Source organism: Mobula hypostoma, chromosome 17 (genome assembly GCF_963921235.1).
Source record: "Mobula hypostoma chromosome 17, sMobHyp1.1, whole genome shotgun sequence".
In the NCBI taxonomy this organism is placed as follows: domain Eukaryota; kingdom Metazoa; phylum Chordata; class Chondrichthyes; order Myliobatiformes; family Myliobatidae; genus Mobula; species Mobula hypostoma.
Window position 1 is genome coordinate 22,347,361 of NC_086113.1, and position 22,834 is coordinate 22,370,194.

Genomic DNA, 22,834 nt, shown 5'->3' on the forward strand with positions numbered 1-22,834 from the left:
GGAGTGAAAAAGAAAATTAGGGGTGTCCTTACAGAGGTAGATAATATCACGAGGGGCATCGACAAGTTCGATGGTCACAGTCTTTTTTGCATGAAAGGGGAGTCTAAAACTCGAGGGCTGAGGTTTAAGGTAAGAAGAGAAAGAATTAAAATGGAACTGAAAGGCAAGCTTTTCATACAGAGGATGCGGATATATAGATAAATAGAGAAAATGGTAGACCCGTGTCGGTTGGAGTGTTTAACGTATATTTGGACAGGCCTATAGATAACAAGGTGTGGAGGAGTATGGGCCAATCAGGCAAATGGGACTAGCTTAGGTAGGCGACTTAGATGGCTTAAAGGAATCAAGAGATATGGGTTTAGTATGGGAAAATGCTACTGAGGTTATCGATCAGTCATGATCTTATAGAGTGATGGAGTAGGATAGGAAAGCCCGGTCCTGCTATATATTAGGTTCCTATTTATTTATTATAAAGGAAAGGAAAGGTACGTCGCATCCGGAGGTTCTCTGGTTAGCGGACGATTTCTCTCCATGCCTCTCTGATATAGTGGGGAACCGCGTACGAGGCAAGTTACAGCAGTAGTTTGCCATTGCCTTCTGCCGGGTGAGTTTCCAGCTCGTAACCCAGCACGGATGGAAAGTGTGCAGGGGAGCCGGCTGGATTCGAACTTGAGACCTTTCGTCCCGAAGTCTGACGCTGATGCCACTATGCCACCAGCCAGGACTTTATTATAAAGCAGGTCTGTAAATAATACTTTTGAATTTTACATGAGAAATAGAGGAAGTGTAGTTTATGCTGTTAGAACATTTTTCAGCATTTAGAAAGATCATGCTGAATATATAGTTCATGCAAATTGTTAACCAATCCCCATAGGCTTTTTGGCCGGCTGGTGACGTAGTGGCATCAGCGCCGGACTTCAGAGCGAAGGCTCCTGAGTTCGAACCCAGCCAGCTCCCCTGGCACGCTTTCCATCCGTGCTGGGTTGAGCATCGAGCTAGCAACTTGACCTCATAAAAACAAAATTGCCTGCTAAAGAAACATCAACAGCAAAAAGTTGATGGCCTATGCTCTCTCGTCAGTTTAAAAGGCAACTTCTTTCCACAGGCTTTGATTTCTCTAGTGCTAGGGTTCCCAACCTGGGGTCCATGGGTCACTTGGTCAGTGGTTGGGGTCCATGGCATAAAAAAGGTTGGGGACCTCTGCCTTAATGTCTAAAAACATTTCAATCTTGCACTCTCATAATCAAAGATTGACAATCTGTAGGCCTTGAGATTGAGAATTCGAAGAGAAAATTCCCTACTGTGACTTGAATTGCTGACCCTTCATCCTACGATCATGCTGGTACTAGTTCTAATTCTCCAGTTACCGAAAGTAGTCTCAACATCAATCATATCGACTCCTCCTGGGAACTTCTGTCTTTCATTCTTTGTTTTCCAAATGATTTGAAAACAAGCTGGTGGATATATTTAGCATCCTTTTGCTGAGTATCATTTTCATAGACAAACTTTTTTTTGTCTTGAAATGTGCAGGTTAAACCTGGAGAGCTTCAGTAGGCAGAACAATCCCTGCTTGAGTATGATCTCCATGTGAGAAGATTGATAAAAGTCTGCAAGCTCTCTTTAAGTATAACTGTCAGGAAAGACTGAATTGATAGTGTATCATCTCTTAGAAAAAGTAGTCCTAAGGGTGGACTGATAAACACATGCTTTATGGATAGGGTAGATGCCAAGAAAGTGTTTCTGTTGCTGAGAGATATCAAGTTAGGGCCATATGCATAACAGAGTTACTCATAATTCTAACAGAGAATTGAAGAAAACATTCTTTTCCCAAGTTACTGATGAGAATATGGATTTACAATGTAGAGAACATGGATGATAGATAGTACATCATGGAACAGGTCCTTTGGCTCACAATGTCTGTGCCAATCACGATGTAAATCTAAAACTAATCCGATCTGCCTGCAAAAGGTTCATATCCCTCCATTCCCTTCCTGCTCATGGGTCTGTTGAAATAATTATTAAATGTTCCTATCATGTCTTCATCTACAACTGTCCCTAGCAGTGTGTTTCAGCACCTATCAGCCTCTATGTAAAATAAAACTTGCCTCAGAGATTTCTTCTGAATTTTCCCCTTTCCACTTTAAAGTTATGCTCTTTACATAGAAACATAGAAAACCAACAGTGCAATACAGGCCCTTCGGCCCACAATGCTGTGCTGAACAAGTACTTACTTTAGAAATTAACTAGGGTTACCCACAGCCCTCTATTTTTCTAAGCTCCATGTACCTATCCAGGAGACTCTTAAAAGACCCTATTGTGTTCACCTCCACCACAGTCGCCGGCAGCCCATTCCACGCACTCACCACTCTTTACGTAAAAACAGAAAACTTACCCCTGACATCCCCTCTGTACCTACTTCTAAGGACCTTAAAACTGTGCCCTCTCATGTTAGCCATTTCAGCCCTGGAAAAAAGCCTCTCATTATCTAATACACCTCTATCAGGTCACCCCTCATCCTCTGTCGCTCCAAGGAGAAAAGGCCAAGTTCACTCAACCTATTCTCGTAAGGCATGCTCTCCAATCCAGGCAACATCCTTGTAAATCTCCTCTGCACATTTTCTATAGTTTTCACATCCTTCCTGTAGTGAGGTGACCAGAACTGAGCACAGTACTCCAAGTGGGGTCTGACCAGGGTCCTATAAAGCTGTAACAGTACCTCTCAGCTCTTGAACTCAATCCCACTTTAGTAGGGTCTTTTTCCACCCTGGACTATCAACTCTGTCAACAGAGACTATCAACTCTGTCTATACTCTCATTATTTTCTATACTTCCCTCAAGTTGCCCCACAATCTCTGATAACCCAGAGAAAACAATCCGAGTTTGTCCAATTCTTCCTTCCTAGCTAATACTTTCCAATCTTGCCAACATTGCAGCAAATGTCTTCTGCACCATCTCCAAAGCCGCCTCATGCTTCCTTTTATTCAGCGACCAGATCTGGATTCAATACTTTTGAATGTGACCAATGTATTTCATACAGCTGAATGTGACTTACCTACTTTTATACTGAATACTCTGAGTGATGGAGGCAAGCTGTGGTTAAAGTTAATAACATGGATGAATTTAAGTGAAGTGAAGTCAGAATATGAGAGGTAAAAGGAATAGAAGGATGTGGAGATCAAGTCAGTTGAAGAAACGTTGAGAAATGGTTTGTGAAATATGAACATCAGCATGGATGTGATGGACTGAATGGCCTTTTTCAATGTTGTAAGTTCATAAAGTCAGATAATTTGCCCTTCCTTTCCTGTTACTGCATTAATTGCAGTAAAATAATGTTTACCAGAAGTTTTAAGTATTTAGATATGACAGTTTTTTTTTACTATTCCAACTACTGGTACAACAAACCAATCAAAAGTCATTTAGTAAAACCATTTAACATTATGGAGGGCCAGGAAGCAGAGGACAGGAGGAACCCATTTCCCTTTGTAGAAAGGTTGCTAACCAGTGGGTACAGATATAAACAACGGGTAGATGGATTTCAGAGAAGTTGAAAACAAAAACTTTTACCCAGATAGTGTTTGGTGTATGGTGTCTGGTACTTGCTGGCTGAAAGTTGGTAAGTTCTCGAAGACACAAGAGCGGCATGGTAGTATAGTGTTTTACCATAACAGTGCCAGCAACCCAGGTTCAATTCCACCACTGTCTGTAAGGAGTTTGTACGTTCTCCTTGTGACCATGTGTGTTCCCTCATTGTGCTCCAATTTCCTCCCACGTCCAAAGATGTACGGGTTAATTCATCACATGAGCATAATTGGGCAGTATGGGCTCCTTGGCTTGTTACTGTGCTGTATCTCTAAATAAAAATTTCCAAACCAAGATCTGGGCAGTAGTAGCAAACAACTTTCTTCGCCCTTCATTAACTTTTGTGCCACCTTTTTATCAAAATAAGTGGTGCTCTCTCAGCTGGCAATAATTGATAACTGTGCGGGTTAAATAATCTAAAGAAAAAGAGTTGAAACAATGCCTTTAAATTGAAATGAATTCTTTGAAAGTTTCTGGGCAGGGCACAAAGCAGAGTTGCTTTCAAGCCTGGATTTCTCAAGAAATTAATGTTCTGCTGAGAGTATATGAATCACCTAACAAGGAACTAACACCTTTAGAGGGAATAAGGGCTGAGGACCATACAACACGAATTGTTTTAATAGCATTATAGTGTAAAAGGTATCAAAAATTAAATTATCAAACTGTGTTTGATATAAAATCCTGAAACTGGCAGCTCATTCCACACTCTCACTACCCTCAGAATGGAGATGTTCTCTTTCATGTGCCCATTAAACTAAATTCCTTAAATGACTTATTTTCAAGAAATTATTTAAAACTACTGCATTCAAAAACAAAGCATTGTTATGGAATATTATATTGCTGAAAATAATCACAAGCAAAATTCATTTATTTTCAGTTGAGGGAGATTATTAATCTTTCATCAAAATCCAACACCACTGTGGACTATTTGATGTAATACACTGTGACTTTTATTAATTTGCCTCTCTATTGGATCATAGAAACATAGAAACATAGAAAATAGGTGCAGGAGTAGGCCATTCGGCCCTTCGAGCCTGCACCGCCATTTATTATGATCATGGCTGATCATCCAACTCAGAACCCCGCCCCAGCCTTCCCTCCATACCCCCTGACCCCTGTAGCCACAAGGGCCATATCTAACTCCCTCTTAAACATAGCCAATGAACTGGCCTCAACAGTTTGCTGTGGCAGAGAATTCCACAGATTCACCACTCTCTGTGTGAAGAAGTTTTTCCTAATCTCGGTCCTAAAAGGCTTCCCCTCTATCCTCAAACTGTGACCCCTCGTTCTGGACTTCCCCAACATCGGGAACAATCTTCCTGCATCTAGCCTGTCCAATCCCTTTAGGATCTTATACGTTTCAATCAGATCCCCCCTCAATCTTCTAAATTCCAACGAGTACAAGCCCAGTTCATCCAGTCTTTCTTCATATGAAAGTCCTGCCATCCCAGGAATCAATCTGGTGAGCCTTCTTTGTACTCCCTCTATGGCAAAGATGTCTTTCCTCAGATTAGGGGACCAAAACTCACACAATACTCCAGGTGTGGTCTCACCAAGGCCTTGTCCAACTGCAGTAGTACCTCTCTGCTCCTGTACTCGAATCCTCTCGCTATAAATGCCAGCATACCATTCGCCTTTTTCACCGCCTGCTGTACCTGCATGCCCACTTTCAATGACTGGTGTATAATGACACCCAGGTCTCGTTGCACCTCCCCTTTTCCTAATCGGCCACCATTCAGATAATAATCTGTTTTCCTATTTTTGCCACCAAAGTGGATAACTTCACATTTATCCACTTTAAATTGCATCTGCCATGAGTTTGCCCACTCACCCAACCTATCCAAGTCACCCTGCATCCTCTTAGCATCCTCCTCACTGCTAACACTGCCGCCCAGCTTCGTGTCATCCGCAAACTTGGAGATGCTGCATTTAATTCCCTCATCCAAGTCATTAATATATATTGTAAACAACTGGGGTCCCAGCACTGAGCCTTGCGGTACCCCACTAGTCACCGCCTGCCATTCTGAAAAGGTCCCGTTTATTCCCACTCTTTGCTTCCTGTCTGCTAACCAATTCTCCACCCACACCAATACCTTACCCCCAATACCGTGTGCTTTAAGTTTGCACACTAATCTCCTGTGTGGGACCTTGTCAAAAGCCTTTTGAAAATCCAAATATACCACATCCACTGGTTCTCCCCTATCCACTCTACTAGTTACATCCTCAAAAAATTCTATGAGATTCGTCAGACATGATTTTCCTTTCACAAATCCATGCTGACTTTGTCCGATCATTTCTCCGCTTTCCAAATGTGCTGTTATCACATCCTTGATCACTGACTCCAGCAGTTTCCCCACCACCGACGTTAGGCTAACCGGTCTATAATTCCCCGGTTTCTCTCTCCCTCCTTTTTTAAAAATTGGGGTTACATTAGCCACCCTCCAATCCTCAGGAACTAGTCCAGAATCTAACGAGTTTTGAAAAATTATCACTAATGCATCCACTATTTCTTGGGCTACTTCCTTAAGCACTCTAGGATGCAGACCATCTGGCCCTGGGGATTTATCTGCCTTCAATCCCTTCAATTTACCTAACACCACTTCCCTACTAACATGTATTTCACTCAGTTCCTCCATCTCACTGGACCCTCTGTCCCTTACTATTTCTGGAAGATTATTTATGTCCTCCTTAGTGAAGACAGAACCAAAGTAATTATTCAATTGGTCTGCCATGTCCTTGCTCCCCATAATCAATTCACCTGTTTCTGTCTGCAGGGGACCTACATTTGTCTTTACCAGTCTTTTCCTTTTTACATATCTATAAAAGCTTTTACAGTCCGTTTTTATGTTCTCTGCCAGTTTTCTCTCATAATCTTTTTTCCCCTTCCTAATTAAGCCCTTTGTCCTCCTCTGCTGAACTCTGAATTTCTCCCAGTCCTCAGGTGAGCCACTTTCTCTGGCTAATTTGTATGCTACTTCTTTGGAATTGATACTATCCCTAATTTCTCTTGTCAGCCACGGGTGCACTACCTTCCTTGATTTATTCTTTTGCCAAACTGGGATGAACAATTGTTGTAGTTCATCCATGCAACCTATAAATGCTTGCCATTGCATATCCACCGTCAATCCTTTAAGTGTCATTTGCCAGTCTATCTTAGCTAATTCACGTCTCATACCTTCAAAGTTCCCCTTCTTTAAGTTCAGAACCTTTGTTTCTGAATTAACTATGTCACTCTCCATATTAATGAAGAATTCCACCATATTATGGTCACTCTTACCCAAGGGGCCTCTCACGACAAGATCGCTAATTAACCCTTCCTCATTGCTCAAAACCCAGTCCAGAATAGCCTGCTCTCTAGTTGGTTCCTCGACATGTTGGTTCAAAAAACCATCCCGCATACATTCCAAGAAATCCTCTTCCTCAGCACCTTCACCAATTTGGTTCACCCAGTCTACATGTAGATTGAAGTCACCCATTATAACTGCTGTTCCTTTATTGCACACATTTCTAATTTCCTGTTTAATACCATCTCCGACCTCATTACTGCTGTTAGGTGGCCTGTACACAACTCCCACCAGCGTCTTCTGCCCCTTAGTGTTGCGCGGCTCTACCCATATCGATTCCACATCTTCCCGGCTTATGTCCTTCCTTTCTATTGCGTTAATCTCTTCTTTAACCAGCAACGCCACCCCACCTCCCCTTCCTTCATGTCTATCCCTCCTGAATATTGAATATCCCTGAACGTTGATCTCCCATCCCTGGTCACCCTGGAGCCATGTCTCTGTGATCCCAACTATATCATAATCATTAATAACAATCTGCACTTTCAATTCATCCACCTTATTACGAATGCTCCTTGCATTGACACATAAAGCCTTCAGGCGCTCTTTTACAACTCTCTTAGCCCTTGTACAATTATGTTGAAAAGTGGCCCTTTTTAATGCTTGCCCTGGATTTGTCGGCCTGCCACTTTTACTTTTCTCCTTTGTACTTTTTGCTTCTATGCTCACTTTACACCCCTCTGTCTCTCTGCACTGGTTCCCATCCCTCTGTTGTGAACTAACCTCCTGACGCCTAGCCTCTTTAATTTGATTCCCACCCCCCAACCATTCTAGTTTAAAGTCACCTCAGTAGCCCCCGCTAATCTCCCCGCCAGGATATTGGTCCCCCTAGGATTCAAGTGTAACCCGTCCTTTTTGTACAGGTCACGCCTGCGCCAAAAGAGGTCCCAATGATCCAAAAACTTGAATCCCTGCCCCCTGCTCCAATCCCTCAGCCACGCATTTATCCTCCACCTCATCACATTCCTACTCTCACTGTCGCGTGGCACAGGCAGTAATCCCGAGATTACTACCTTTGCGGTCCTTTTTCTCAACTCCCTTCCTAGCTCCCTATATTCTCCTTTCAGGACCTCATCCCTTTTCCTACCTATGTCATTGGTACCTATGTGTACCACGACCTTTGGCTCCTCACCCTCCCACTTCAGGATATCTTGGACACGATCAGAAATATCCCGGACCCTGGCACCAGGGAGGCAAACTACCATCCGGGTCTCTGGACTGCGTCCACAGAATCGCCTATCTGACCCCCTTACTATCGAGTCCCCTATCATAACTGCCCTCCTCTTCCTTGCCCTACCCTTCTGAGCTACAGGGCCAGACTCTGTGCCGGAGGCACGGCCACTGTTGCTTCCCCCGGGTAAGCTGTCCCCCCCAACAGTACTCAAACAGGAGTACCTGTTGTTAAGGGGCACAGCCACCGGGGTACTCCCCATCACCTGCCTTTTCCCCTTCCCCCTCCTAACCGTGACCCACTTGTCTGCCTCCCGTGGCCCCGGCGTGACCACCTGCCTTCCACTCCTCTCTATCACCTCCTCGCTCTCCCTGACCAGACGAAGGTCATCGAGCTGCAGCTCCAGTTCCGTAACGCGGTCCCTTAGGAGCTGCATCTCGATGCACTTGGCGCAGATGTAGACGTCCGGGAGGCTTGGAGACTCCAGGGCCTTCCACATCCGACACCGAGAACAGCAAACTGCCCTCACAGTCATAATGCCCCTCTCCTCAAATAGCAACAGAAAATTAATGTCAAACCTTCCTTGCCTCGCCCGCTTCCGCCTAAGCCCGGTGAGCCGAAGCCCTTAAGTCTTCACTCTGCTCCCGGCTCACTCTGCCACCCGCAAACTACGCTGCCAGCTCTATGAGGCTTTGTTCCTTTTAAATCTGCCGCGCTGCACTGCCCGACGTCACACGCCTGCGCAGTCCCACCTCTCAGAAAGCCGTTGGAGAAAAAAAAATAACGAAAATTTCAAAAATCTATGATCCATGAGGAAAGCAACAACAAATGGACTGTAAGGTGTTAAGCTTCTGCCTTTACTGCTCTTTGGGTGTGCAGTTTATTGAAATAATTGAGTGATCAGTCATGGATAGGCATATAGACAAGTAGAAACATTTGTCTTCACACAGAGAAGGCTATTTGTAAATGGGTTTGCAAAACTTAAGATATATGAAAACGTGCAGAAATACAGTATTTAACTTCCGAAAATGAAGTTTTTTTTTACTAACACTTAGTATCCCTCATCAAATTGCAAATTTCTGTAGATTAAAGAAGTTGATGAGAAAAACGGAGAAATGATTTTCTTCAGCAGGAGAATCCAGAACAACCTTTCAAAGCAAAATTCGGATTTTCTCATTCAGTCTTTGTAAAGGCTCATGTAAGAGGATTTGGGTATGATAATAGAGACTTCTTAAACCAATTATATGGCGTTCTGGTGAGAGCACATTGTGAATTTTGAGCATGTTGTTTTGGTCTCCTCTGCCTCCGAGAGGAGAGGTGTAGACGGAGCGCAACAAAGATTCTCCAGTATAATTCTTGGATCGTTGTATTTCTTGTTTGTGAAGAAGTTGAGAAGAATTCCTAATATTCTGTTGAAATATCTAAAATTCTTTTGGAGTTATGATAGAGGATGCAGGTTCAATGTTACCAGTGGCTGGGGTGTCCACTGCAGGGTATCACAACTTCAGTAAGGGGTTACCCATTCAGGACAAAGTTGAGAAGAATCTTTTTTTCATCCAGGGGATAGATATTGCTGTACAGAAAAGCAATGGAATATATTCAAGTCAGAAATTGATAATTGAGAATTAGGCATAAGGAACCAAATATTCTCCTCCTACGTCTGATTCTTGTGTTCTGATGCACTATGACTGCTTGTCTTTAGCAGTTTTGACCATTGTCTTATAGTTGTGGAACATAACAGTGCACAAAGAGGCCATTTAGCCCATCTAGTCCATGCCGAACCATAAATCTGCCTAGTCCCATCAACTTGTAACCGACAATAGCCCTGCATACTTCTGTACATGTACCTATCCAAACTTTTCTTAAATGTTGAAATTGACCTCACATCCACAAATTGCATGAGCAACTTGTTCCACACTCTCATTATCCTCTTGAGTGGAGATGTTCTCCTTTATATGCCCATTAAATATTTCACCTTTCACACTTAACCCATGACCTCTAGTTGTAGTTTCATCCAACCTCGGTGCAAAAAGCCTGATTGCACTTAACCTGTCAAAACCTCTCATAATTCTGTATCATTCGTTCATTCTGTGCCATGTTATATGATGTAGGTGATCATGGCCTTTCCGTGACTATGATTGTTCTTGGCAAATTTTTTTACTGAAGTTGTTTGCCATCGCCTTCTCTGGGCAGTGTCTTTACAAGGTGGATGGCCTCAGTCCTTATCAATATCCTTTAGAAATTATCTGCCTGGTGTCAGTTGTCACATAAAAGGGACTTGTGATTTGCAGAGCTGCTCATACGACCGTCCACCACCTGCTCCTGTTGTTTCTCATGACCCTGATCGGTGGGGGAGGGGGGCCGAGAGGAGGGAAGGAGCACCTTACACCTCCTTTGGTAGAGACGAATCTCCACCCCACCATCCATAATCCTCGATTAAATCCAGCCTCAATCTTCTATGTTCTGTAGTATAAAGTCCTAACCTATTCAACCTTTCCTTATAACTCAGGTCCTCAATTCTTGGCAACAGCTTTCTACAGTTTTAAAGGCACTCTTTCAATGATATTTATATCTTTTTTGTAGGTAGGTGACCAAAACTGGACACAATACTCCAGTTTAGGCCTCACCAACATCTTACACAATCTCAACATAACGTCCCAACTCCTGTAGACAAGAGAAAATCTGCAGATGCTGGAAATCTGAGCAACATACACAAAATGCTGGAGGAACTCAGCAGGCCAGGCAGCATCTATGGAAAAGAGTACAGCTGACGTTTCAGGCCAAAACCCTTTGGCAGGACTGGAGAAAAAAAGCTGAGGAGTAGATTTAAATGGTGAGGGAGGGGAGAGAGCAACAGAAGGTGATAGGTGAAACTGGAAGATGGAGGGATGAAGTAAAGAGCTGGGAAATTGATTGGTGCAAGAGTCAGAACGCCATGGAAGAATGAAAAAGGGGGAGGAACATCTGAGGGAGGTAATGAGTGGGCAAGGCGATAAGGTGAGAGAGGGAAAAGGGGATGGGAAATGGTGAAGGAGAGGGGCGAGGTGTGTGGCACATTGTCGGTAGTTTGAGAAATCGATGTTCAGGTTGGAGGCTACCCTAACAGAATAAAAGGTGGTGTTCCTCCAACCTAAGTGTGGCCTCATCACGACAGTGGAGGTGGCCATGGACGGACATATAGGAATGGGAATGCAAAGTGGAATTAAAATGGGTGGCCACTGGGAGATCCTGCTTTCTCTGGCAGATGGAACGTAGATTCTTGGCAAAGCAGTCTCCCAAACTACGTCGGTCTCATACAGAAGGCCACACCGGGAGCACTGGACATGGTATACAAGCCCAACAGACTCACAATTGAAGTGTCGCCTCAACTGAAAGGACTGTTTGTGACCCTGAATGGTATTGAGGGAGGAGGTGTAGGGGCAGGTGCAGCACTTGTTGTGCTTGCGAGGATGAGTGCAGGAGGAAGATCAGTGGGGAGGGACGAACGGACAAGGGAACTGCGTAGGGAGCGATCCTTGCTTCATAAATACATTGATTTATGAATGCCAATGTTCTAAAAGCTTTCTTTACAACCCCATCTACCTGTGATGCCACTTTCAAGGAATTACGGATCTGACTTCCCAGATCCCTCTGCTCTACCACACTCCTCAGTGCCCTATTTTCATTGAGTAAGTCCTGTCATGGTTGGTCCTCCCAAAGTGCAACACCTCGCACTTGTCTGCATTAAATTAATCTGCCATTTATCAGCCGATTTTTTTTTCAGCTGGTCCAGATCCCACTGCAAGCTTTGATACTCTTCCTTGCTGACCACTAAACCCCAATTCTGGTGTCTTCTGCAGGTACTGTGTATTACATTGTCATCCAGATCGTTTATATAGGTGACAAACAACAACAGACCCAGCACCAATCCAATACACCATTAGTCACAGGCCTCCAGTCAGAGGAGCAACCATCTACAAAGGCTCCGACTTTTCCCACAAAGCCAGTGTCTATTCCAATTTACCACCTCATTTGAATGCCAAGCGACTGAGCCTTCTTGATGAACTTCCATCCGAGACCCTGGCAAAGGTCTTGTTAAAGTCCGTGTAGACACATCCATTTCCTTGCCTTCATCAACTTAGCTGGTAATTTCCTCGAAAATATCTGTAAAATTGGTTAAAAACAACTTAACCACACACAAAGCCACGTTGGCCATCCCGAATCATTCCCTGTCCATCCAAATACTTATATATCCGGTCCATTAGAATACTTTCCCACTGCTGATGTCAGGCTCGCTGGACTATAATTTCCTGGCTTATCCTTAGAGACTTTCTTAAACAACAGAAGAATGTAAGCTGTCCTCCGATCCTCTGGCACCTTACCAGTGGCTAAGAATATTTTAGATATCTCTGCTAGGGCCCCTGCAGTTTCTGCACTAACCTCCCACAGGGTCTGAGAGACTACATTGTTGGACACTCGGGGTTTATCCACCCTAATTTGTCTCAAGACGGCAAACCTCCTTCTCCGTAATCTGTATAAGGTCCATAACCTCACATTCGCATTGCCTCACTTCTATAAACTTTGTGTCCATCTCCTGAATAAATACAGATGCAAAAAAAATTCTATTTAAGATCTTCTCCCATCTCTTGGCTCCAAGCATAGATTACTACTCTGCTCTTCCAGAGGACCAATTTGGTCCCTTGCCATCTTTTTGTTCTTAATATCTCTGCACATGCCCTTAGGATTCTCTTTCACCCTGTCTTCTTTTAGCCCTCTTGATTTCCTTCTTGTGTTCTCTTGCATTTCTTATACTCCTCAATACCTCCTTTGTTCCTGCTTGCCTTTACCTGCGATGCCTCTCCTTTTTCTTAACCAGGGCCTCAATATCTCTTGAAAACCAAGGTTCCATAAATCTCAAACAACAGGAATTCTGCAGATACTGGAAATTCAAGCAACACACATCAAAGTTGCTGGTGTACGCAGCAGGCCAGGCAGCATCTCTAGGAAGAGGTACAGTCGACGTTTCAGGCTGAGACCCTTCATCAGGACACTTTGATGTGTGTTCCATAAATCTGTTACCCTTGCCTTTAATTCTGAAAGAAATACACTATATACAAACTCTGTACTCTTAAAAAGTACATTTACCAAGTATATTTTTTGCCAGAAAACAGCCTGGCCCAATCCACACTTGCCAGATCTATTCTGATACTATCAAAATTGGCCTTTCTCCAATTTAGAATCTCAACCTAAAGATCTGATGTATCCTTTAACGTCATTACATTTTCGTTACATCATTACAAAAATGACATTTTGATCACTAGATGCACTGTGTTCCCCTACAAACTTCTGTCACCTGCCCTGTCTCATTCCGCAGTAGGAATCTAGTATGGCACTCTCTAGTTTAGACTTCTACGTACAGATGAAGGATACTTTCCTGAACACATTTGACAAACTTTTTCCCATCTAGTCTTTTTGCAGTATGGTATTCCCAGCAAATATGTACCATCACAAACATTATGTTTCTTGTAAAAGCCTGTGGCCTATTATATAATCCCATTAGCGTGGTCATATCTTTCCTGTTCGTCAGTTCTACCCATAAACTTCACTCGACAGGCTCTCCAGTCTGTCCTGACTGAGCACTACCATGACATTTTCCCTGACTACTAATGCCACTCTCTTCTTTCAATCCCTCTGCTCTATCACATCTAAAACAATGAAACCCCAGAATATTGTACTGCAACCAAGTCTCACTAATGGCTACAATATTATAATTCCATGTGCTGATCCATGCCCTAAGCTCAACCATCTTTCATACAATCTTCCCTGCATTGAAATGTATGCAGCTCAGAACATTACTCCCACCCTGCTCGACATTTTCATTCCTGACCTTGCATGTGGTTTTAACAACATCTTCCTCCACAACCGCTTCAATATCTGTTCTGGTGCTCTGGTTCACAACCCAGCAACCCTAGTTTAAATCACCCAGTGAAGCACTAGCAAACTTTCCTGCTAGGATAGCAGCCCCCTTCCAGATCAGGTACAAACCATCCCTTCTGTATATGTTCCACCTTGCCTGATGCAAAAATCTGAGGCCCTTCCTCCTTCACCAAATCCATAGCCATGTGTTAAACTGTATGATCTTCTTACTTCTGACCTCGGTAGCACATGGTATGGACAGCAATCCTGAAATCACAACCCTAGAGGTCCTATCTGGTAACTTAGCACTTAACTCCCTGCAGCACCTCATCACCCATCCTGCCCATGTCATTGGTACCAATGTGAGCCACGACCTCTGGCTGCTCACCCTCCCTATGTAGAATGCAGTGGACCTGATCTGAGATGTCTCTGATTCTGGCACCCGGGAGGCAAAAAAATCATCTAGGAATCTCATTCTCATCCACAGAGCATCCTTTCTGGTCTACTAACCATTGAATCCCTTATCACTACAGCTTGCCTCTTCTTCCCACTTCCCTTCTGAGCCACAGAGCCAGACTCAGTGCTAAAGACCTGACCATTGCTGCTTTCCTCTGCTAGGTCATCCCGCCCAACACTCTCCAAAACAGTGTACCTGTTGTGGAGGGGAACGGCCACAGGAATACTCTACACTGGCTGCCTCTCCCCTTCCCCCCTCCTGGCGGTCACCCAGTTACTGTGTCCTGCACTTTGAGTTTAACTATCTCTCTGTACGTCCTGTCTATCAACCCCTCATCCTCCTGAGTCATCTGGAGTTTGTCCAGTTCCAGCTCCAGCTCCAGCTCTTTAAAGCGATCTGTCAGAAGCTGCGGCTGGATGTACTTCTTGCAGGTGTCATCTTCAGGGACGCTGCCTTCCCACATCCCGCACAGGGGCCATTCCAGTGTCCTGTTTGGCATCTCCACTGCTCTGAATGTGCAATAAGAAAGGAAGGTAGATTTGTTTTTCATTATGTCCTGCGCCTCTCCTCACTGAAGTTTCGCTAAACCAATGTCTCAACTCCCCACTCCAAACACTGCCCCACTTACACAATGGCTGATCCCACGTGGCCACTCCACTTACTGTAACGTCTTTTGATTGGAGCAACACACACAAAATATTTTTTTTATTGGCCCTGGCTAAGTGCCTGATTGTACGCAATCCAATGTCCCCTCAGTACTGTGGTACGCAAAATATGCCAACTGCTTCCTTCTGCTTCTTTTGCTCAATTCCTTGCTCTCTTCATTGTGCTTATTGTCCCTGTTTCTCTCTTAAACTCTGCTTCCATATAAACTTTGCTTCCCTCATTTAGATATCCTCTGTGCTTGTCACTTAATGTGGGCTTAGTTTGTCCATCATTACTATCTTTGAAAATTTGTTGGTATGGCTCTCCACCCACATCCCTCATGTCTTTTTGTTGCCACTGTAGAATTGTGTACTCTAAGAAGTAGTTCTACTGCTTTTAATTAGCTTGGGATACACTGACTTTGGGAAGGCTCCTTCGTGACAGATGTCATAGGTTGGGGATTTCAGCTGGCACTGAAATCTAAAGAGGAGATTGGAACCTTCTTCGTGTTTACTTGGCAGTGGACAGCTCATTCCATTTATTGGAAGAAATGAAGCACATCTTAAAAGTAAACATTTCTAGATTTGTTTGCCAGTATTTCATGCCTATCAGATCTCTCCATGGAGTGATAGTTGAAATTAGCTGAAACAGTAGCAGTTGAACTGCAGTTGACCCTGTAACCTTGGGCTACAAAAGGGTAAGGTCACTCATTTATTACTGAATAACCAGCTGAACTTGGCTGATGAGTTGACTTGGCTTGATTTGCAATTTAGTGTCTCAGAGCTGCAAAGATACATATTAAGAATTGGGTGGTGGTGCAGGCTTAACTTGATGAATTAAGTTATTTCTTCTTTCTCATTTACTTTCTATGGTTATATTGACTTTAAAATTACACACAAGTTATAAAGCCACAGTTGGAATCAGTATCAGTTTTAATATCACTGGTATATGTTGTGTGTAAAATTTGTTATTTTGCGAGTTTGTCGTTCATTCAGAAATCTGATGCGGAGTGGAAGAAGCTAGTCCTGAAACGTTGAGTGCGTGTTTTCAAGCTCCTCAATCTACTCCTGAATGGTAGTAATAAGAAAAGGGTGTTGGGGGTCCTTAATGATGAATGATACCTTCTTCAGGCATCACCTTTTGAAAGTGTCTTCAATGCTGGGAGGCATCATGATGGAGCTGTTGGAGTTTACATCTTTCTGCAGCTTTGAAAGCCATTACTTTCAAAGTCGTAGAGTCATAGCTCATACAGTGTGTAAACGTATCCTTCAGCCCAAATGATCTATGCTGGCCAAGATGCTGATCTAAGCTGGTCCTATTTGCCCACATTTTGCAGGAGTGTAGAATAAATATCATTCTCCTTATTTAATTTACTTTTGTCTTAAAAAGAACAGTGAAGTGATTATTTCTATTTTATATCTCTTAATGCTTAAGCATGCGTTATAAAAAAATACAAATAAATCCATATAGTGTTACTGTGTTCAAACTTTCTTGTGAAATACTTCCCTTTTGTTTTTCAGTTTCGCTTTGAATGAAGTGTGTGGTTTTACACCTGAAGAGATGCTGGCATTTTTCCTGATTGGCTTTCTTGTGCATCTTGTTTTCTTTGCCTCCATTTTTGACATCTACTTTACCTCACCACTGGTCCATGGAACTACTCCACATCGAGTGCCACATTCTCCACCGGCAAAGCGCCTTGTCCTCTTTGTTGCTGATGGATTGCGGGCGGATACATTTTTTGAGCTGGATATGAATGGCCAGACGCGTTCACCATTTCTCCGGTATGAATCGTGAAGATCAGAGAAAACACAGATCTTAAGTTAGTGTGTAGAGAATATGATTTTTACATGTTTTGGAGAATGAAAATTGCCACCATAATATATGACATTAATTGAATTATTCAAAGGGAATGCAGAAAAAACTTGCCTATAATGTAGAACTTACCAATGATTGAGTAGTTTAGATGAATAGAATATATATATTTGAGAGCATATTATTTGTGTACAATCCATCCCTTATAAAGTTTCCATTTGGCATCCTTTTGCCTTCCTGGTTTGCTGTGGATCTAACTTCTCTAACATGATGAGGAGCTCTGTGAGCTTGATGACTTTATAGTTGCCTGAAATGAGGAATCCTTTTGAACTGACATTTGAAAAGGAAAGATCTGCCCTGTAGACTTGCTAGTTTTTTATAGGCTGTTTTTGTTTTTGCTGTTCATTGTGAGCATCATTGCCCTTGGTACAGTATATGCCAGAAAATTGCTGTTTTCTCCCTAGTGTTGGTCCTTGAGTGGTGCTCATTTATGACATCTCCAGTGTTTTATTTTTGAAAAACAAAGCAGTTACTGGCAAAGCTTCAAAAAGCAATAATGAAAATTCAGTTTGCTGCTGGATCAAAAGGGCCTATTCTGTGCTGGATCCAAATAAGTAGATCATTTTTTAAAAAAATGAGGTATAAATGTTTGGACAACACCAGTGCACGAAATTCAAACATTGTTAAAAGTGGAGAAAATTAATAAACTGTAAAAATCTATAAAAATAGTCTATCGCTATCGATCAATTTTAAGATTAATGGTCGTGCAGTGGTTAGTGCAACGCTCTACAGTACAGGCGACACATGTTCAGTTCCTGCCACTGCCCGTAAGGAGTTCCACGTTCTCCCCGTGACCATGTGGCTTTCCTCCGGGTGCTCTGGTTTCCTCCCACTGTCCAAAGACATACTGGTTGGTATGTTAATTGGTCACTGTAAATTGTCCCTTGATAAGGCTAGGATTAAATCGGGGGATTGCTAGGCAGCGTGGCTCGAAGGGCTAGAAGGATCTGTCCCACGCTGTATCTCAATAAATAGATAGATAGGAAATTATATACAGTTGCAAGAAAAAGTTTGTGGACCATTTGCAATTACCTGGTTTTCTGCATTAATTACTCATAAAATGTGGTCTGGTCGTCATCTAAGTCACAATAATAGACAAACAGAATCTGCCTAAACTAATAACACACAAACAATGGTACTTTTCATGTCTTTATTGAACACATTATTGAATCATTTACCGTCCAGGCTTGGAAAAGTATGTGAACCCTTGTATTTAATAACTAGTAAAACCTCCTTTAGCAGCAACAACCTCCACCAAACTTTTCCTGTAGCTGCTGATCAGACTTGCACACTGGGGAGGAGTTTTAGATCATTGCTCCATACAAAACAGTTCATCAATATTTCTGGGATACTCTGGGACAGCCCTGTTCAGTCATGCCGCAGCATTTCAATTGGGTTAAGGTCTAGACCCTGACTTGGCCATTCCAAAACACAAATTTTCTTCTTTTTGAACATTTTCTGTTGTTGATTTACTCTTGTGTTTCGGATCATTGCCTTGCTGATCATCCAACTATTAATCATCAGGTGACGGATGGCTACCCTGACATTTTCCTGTAAATTATCTTGATACAATTTTTAATTCATTGTTCCCTCAACAAATGCAAGTTGTCCAGGCCCTGAGGCAGCAAAGTCACCCCAAACCATGATGCTCCTTCTACCATTCTTCACAGTTGGAATGAAATTTTGGTATTGGTGTGCAGTGCCTGTTTTCGTCCAAACATATCAGTGTGCAATTCTGCCAAAACATTCAACTTTTGTCTCATCTCTCCACAAAACACTGTCCCAGAAGGACTGTGGAACATCCAGGTGGTCTTTTGCAAACTTGAGACTTGTAGCAGTGTTTTATTTGGAGAGCAGTAGTTTCCTCCGTGGTGTCCTTCCATGAACACTATGCTTGTTCAACGTTTTTCTTATAGTGGACACGTGAACTAGCAAGTCCTAGAGATTTCTGCAGGTCTTATGCTGTTACCCTTGGCTTCTCTTTCACCTCCAGCATTGCACATTGTGAGCTTTGCAGGACATCCACTCCTAGGGAGAGTAACAACTGTTCTGAATTTCCTCCATTTGCAGACAATTTCACTTACTGTGGACTGATGAACACTCAGATCTTTAGAAATGCTTTTCTAGCCTTTTCCAGCTTCATGCATCTCCATAATTCTTCTAAGATCCTCTGAAAGTTGTTTTCATCAAGGCATGGTGCACATAAACAGATCTTTCTTAAGAAGAGCAAGGTCTGTCAGTAACCTGGCTTTGTGTGTCTTTTTTTATAGGGCAGGGCACCTGTACAACCCACACCTCCAATCTCATCTCATTGATTGAAACACCTGACTCCAAATAGCTTTTATAGAAGGCATTACCCCAGAGGTTCAGATACTTTTTTAAAACCTAGACTGTGATTGTTTAAATGGTTTACTCAGTATTGAAGAGAAGAAGTACAATTTTTTGTGTGTTATTAGTTTAGATGGATTGTGTTTGTCTATTATTGTGACTTGGATGAAGATCAGACCACATTTTATAAGTACACACAAGAAAAAGTTTGTGAACCCTTTGCAATTACCTGGTTTTCTGCATTAGTTACTCATAAAGTGTGGTCTGATCTTCTAAGTTACAATAATAGACAAACCCAAACTGCCTAAACTAATAACACACAAAAAATATACTTCTTCCTCCATATATATATCTGTGTGTGTGTGTGTGTGTGTGTTCGTTCGTATGTTTAATGGTCAGGTGTATATTAAAATATCTCAAGGCACTTATAAGCCCTTGGAAGTTTTACAATATAGAGCAGCAAGCTCATATTATCCAGGCTATGTTATGAATTAAAGTTGCTTCTAAAAGCCAAACACTGACTTCCCCCACCCATGATATTAAGCAAAAAGGTGGATGGTTTGGGGTGGAATATTGCAGTAGGTTAAGCATAATGGAGAAAAGCACATAATCTTTTTCTGCTGATGAAGATAACAGTTTGTTTATATCTTTATGTCTTGAAAAATACCATCAGATTATGCACATATTGGGACTTTGTTATTCTCTCTGTAAAATCACATTAGGACTCAACAAGTAACAGGTATGATAAATGACAGATGATGACTGAAGGATTCATTTTGCCTGAGGCCCATCATTCCATTTTTTTTTCAGTTCAGCACAGCAAGCAGATGGAGATTTGACTAGTACCTTGTGGGTATGTCTACACCTCTGAGAATGTCGTGCTCTCTCAGTACGATTCAAAAAGGACAGCCTTGACGACCTGCTCATTCTGCAGTGGAGACCAGCCATTCAAAACATGTCCAAAACACTTTTCCTCCCCTGGCACAAGTGTTTGCTTTACTAATTCATAAAAAAGAAAGGTCTGCTTAAATTCTGCTAAAAGCAGTGCTCATCACTTGCCTGTCAGTTCCCAGAAGTTTGTTATAATTAATTTGACTTAATTAATTTTTCTTCATGATCAGGCTCAGAAATGACGAATTTGCACTCTAGTTCCGAGGCCTTTATAACTAGGGGAGGAGGAGGGAAAGCTTGTACCATGGTAGTATAGTGGTGCAGCAGGTCGTACCACTGCCTCTCAGCTTCAGCAGCCCCTGCTCCATTCTGACATCCAGTTGCTCTCTGCATGGACTCTTCATGTTCAACCTTGTGTTTCCCCCCAAAACCTCCCCACCCCCAGCTGTTCCAATTGCTCCCCACCACCATGTCCCAAAGATGGTTGAAAATTACCCTGAGTGTAAGCTGGGGATAGGTGAATTGGGATGTAGTTAATGAGCACTTGAGGGAGAATAGTTTACAGGAAAATAAGTGGGTGGATATGATTGATGGGATGGCTCTGACAGCTAGTATAGATTTGAGAGGCTGAATGGTTCCTTCTATGTCATAAGGAGAATTCGGTAACAAATTGGCATGTAATCTACTCAAGTTCAGGATCAATAAAGTTCTGTTAGGTTTTTATTTTCATTGTCAACATTAAAAGCATTATTAGAATATTAAAAGCATATTATATTCTCCATTCAGGGATGTGATCAAGGAGAGAGGAAGTTGGGGTGTGTCTCACACAAGGGTTCCCACTGAATCCAGGCCTGGTCATGTGGCTTTGATTGCAGGGTTTTATGAAGATGTCAGTGCTGTTGCTAAAGGTATGCAGTACTTAATTAGTTCTTATATTTTACTGAATCAAATCATGTGCTATAAGAAAGAAATGAGGACGTATAAAAAAATTTAAAACACAATATTTTCTCCTAGGAATGATTATCTTTTGTAACTGCTTAACACCAGGGAGAGATTTCTGCCCTTTTTGTTTTGTGAGATGGCAAATTAAAGTTTACTTAGCATTTCACTGTGCAGTTTAATATTCATTGCCCAAATTTTTGTCAGAACCACACATTTTGCTTTTTGTTTTAACAAGATTCCATGCAGTTTATTTCAATGACCTTAAATCTGTTTTGCAGAAAGATAATCATTATTTTAAACATTTTGTTTCAACTTGGGTATAGTTTTTATTTTTTTTACCCACAAATATAGGTTAGTAGTATTATTTTGTCAGTGATTTTAGTGCTGATGCAGGTGACATTGTTTATAATATCTTATCAAAGCAGAAGTTCGGCACGATAGCGTAGTGGTTAGCACAACACTTCACAGTACAGGCAGCCTGAGTTCAATTCCTGACGCTGCCTGTAAGAAGTTTGTACGTTTTCTGAGTGACCGCGTGGGTTTCCTCTGGGTACTTCGGCTTCCTCCCACAGTCCAAAGACGTACTGGTTCGTAAGTTAATTAGTATTGTAAATTGTCCCATGAGTAGGCTAGGATGAAATTGGCGGATTGATGGGTGGCGTGGCTCGAAGGTCCAGAAGGGCCTACTCCCATGTTGTGTCTCAATAAATAAATACATAAACAAACATTTTGCAACAAATAGTTAAGCATAACCAAAAATAAATAATATGTAAGGTTGCTAGCTTTTTATTATGGCTGCAATTCAGAAAGGGTTGATATCTAAACTGTGAATTTCGGAAGCAACATCAGTACATGTTGGAAAATCTCTGAATGAGAAGGAAAAAGCAAGGGTCTTGGATTAAAGATCTTCAGCTGAGCATTTAGAAAATTTACTGATTTAACTTCTGATATTCAGACCTGCTGGATTAATAAAGTTATTTTGCTATATTTAGCTTCTAATCAAATATGGCTTTTTGCAAACACTTTTTTTAAATTCCTGCAGGTTGGAAAGAGAACCCAGTTGAATTTGATTCTGTTTTTAATGAGAGCAGACACACCTGGTGCTGGGGAAGCCCTGACATTTTACCAATGTTTGCAAAAGGTAGGTAAACCTCAATGCAAACTGTAAAAAAAAAAATTATTTCCTTTTAAACAGGTAAGTTACAGGGAAGGAGGAGAGGTGGGAGGTTTTGGGATCCAATTCCAGAGTTTAGTCATTTTTTAAACAATACTTTAGATGTTAGTATTCTGAAATAACAGCAGAAGATAATGACAGCGCTTTGCAGATCAGGGAGAATCTGTGGAAAGCAAAACCAAGTAAACACTTCATATTGGTTTCTCAGCATGACCTGCTGAGTGTTTCCAGTATTTTCATCTTTTATTCCAAAGTTTCGTGCCTTGGCCACTGAAGGCTCCCTTGCCAGATGTAGAGTGGTTACATTCAAGAACATTCATGAGTTCAGAATTGGAAGAGTTCCAGAATGCTTGTAGAGCAGAAGGGGCTTTCAGAGAAAAGGATGAGTTGATCTGTGGAGAGATATGAAAACCAAGAAGAAAATGTTAAAAATCAAGGTGTCGTTTGGGAATTGGCACAGTGTGATGGGTGAATTGGTGTGTAGTGTGATATGACAGTGGAGTTTTTCTTTATAGAGAATGGGAAATGGAAGGAAAGGC

The 22,834-nt window shown here is 42.1% G+C and overlaps 1 protein-coding gene across 4 annotated transcripts in view; it reads left to right on the plus strand.

Annotated features, from left to right (window-relative positions):
- The window catches only part of pign (phosphatidylinositol glycan anchor biosynthesis, class N), a 150,758-nt gene that overhangs the window by 8,483 nt on the left and 119,441 nt on the right, over nucleotides 1-22,834 (plus strand). For 2 of the 4 annotated variants that reach the window (XR_010020749.1, XM_063069652.1), the window contains exons 2-4: nucleotides 16,609-16,869; nucleotides 20,966-21,087; nucleotides 22,164-22,262. Coding sequence is in view for 3 of the 4 variants with exons in the window: in XM_063069652.1 (XP_062925722.1) it covers nucleotides 16,649-16,869; nucleotides 20,966-21,087; nucleotides 22,164-22,262 (442 nt within the window). In the remaining variant the exon portion in view is untranslated. Of the gene's footprint in view, nucleotides 1-10,842; nucleotides 10,925-16,608; nucleotides 16,870-20,098; nucleotides 20,142-20,965; nucleotides 21,088-22,163; nucleotides 22,263-22,834 lie in introns of those variants that run through there. The other 2 variants (XM_063069653.1, XM_063069654.1) reach the window with 2 other exon arrangements.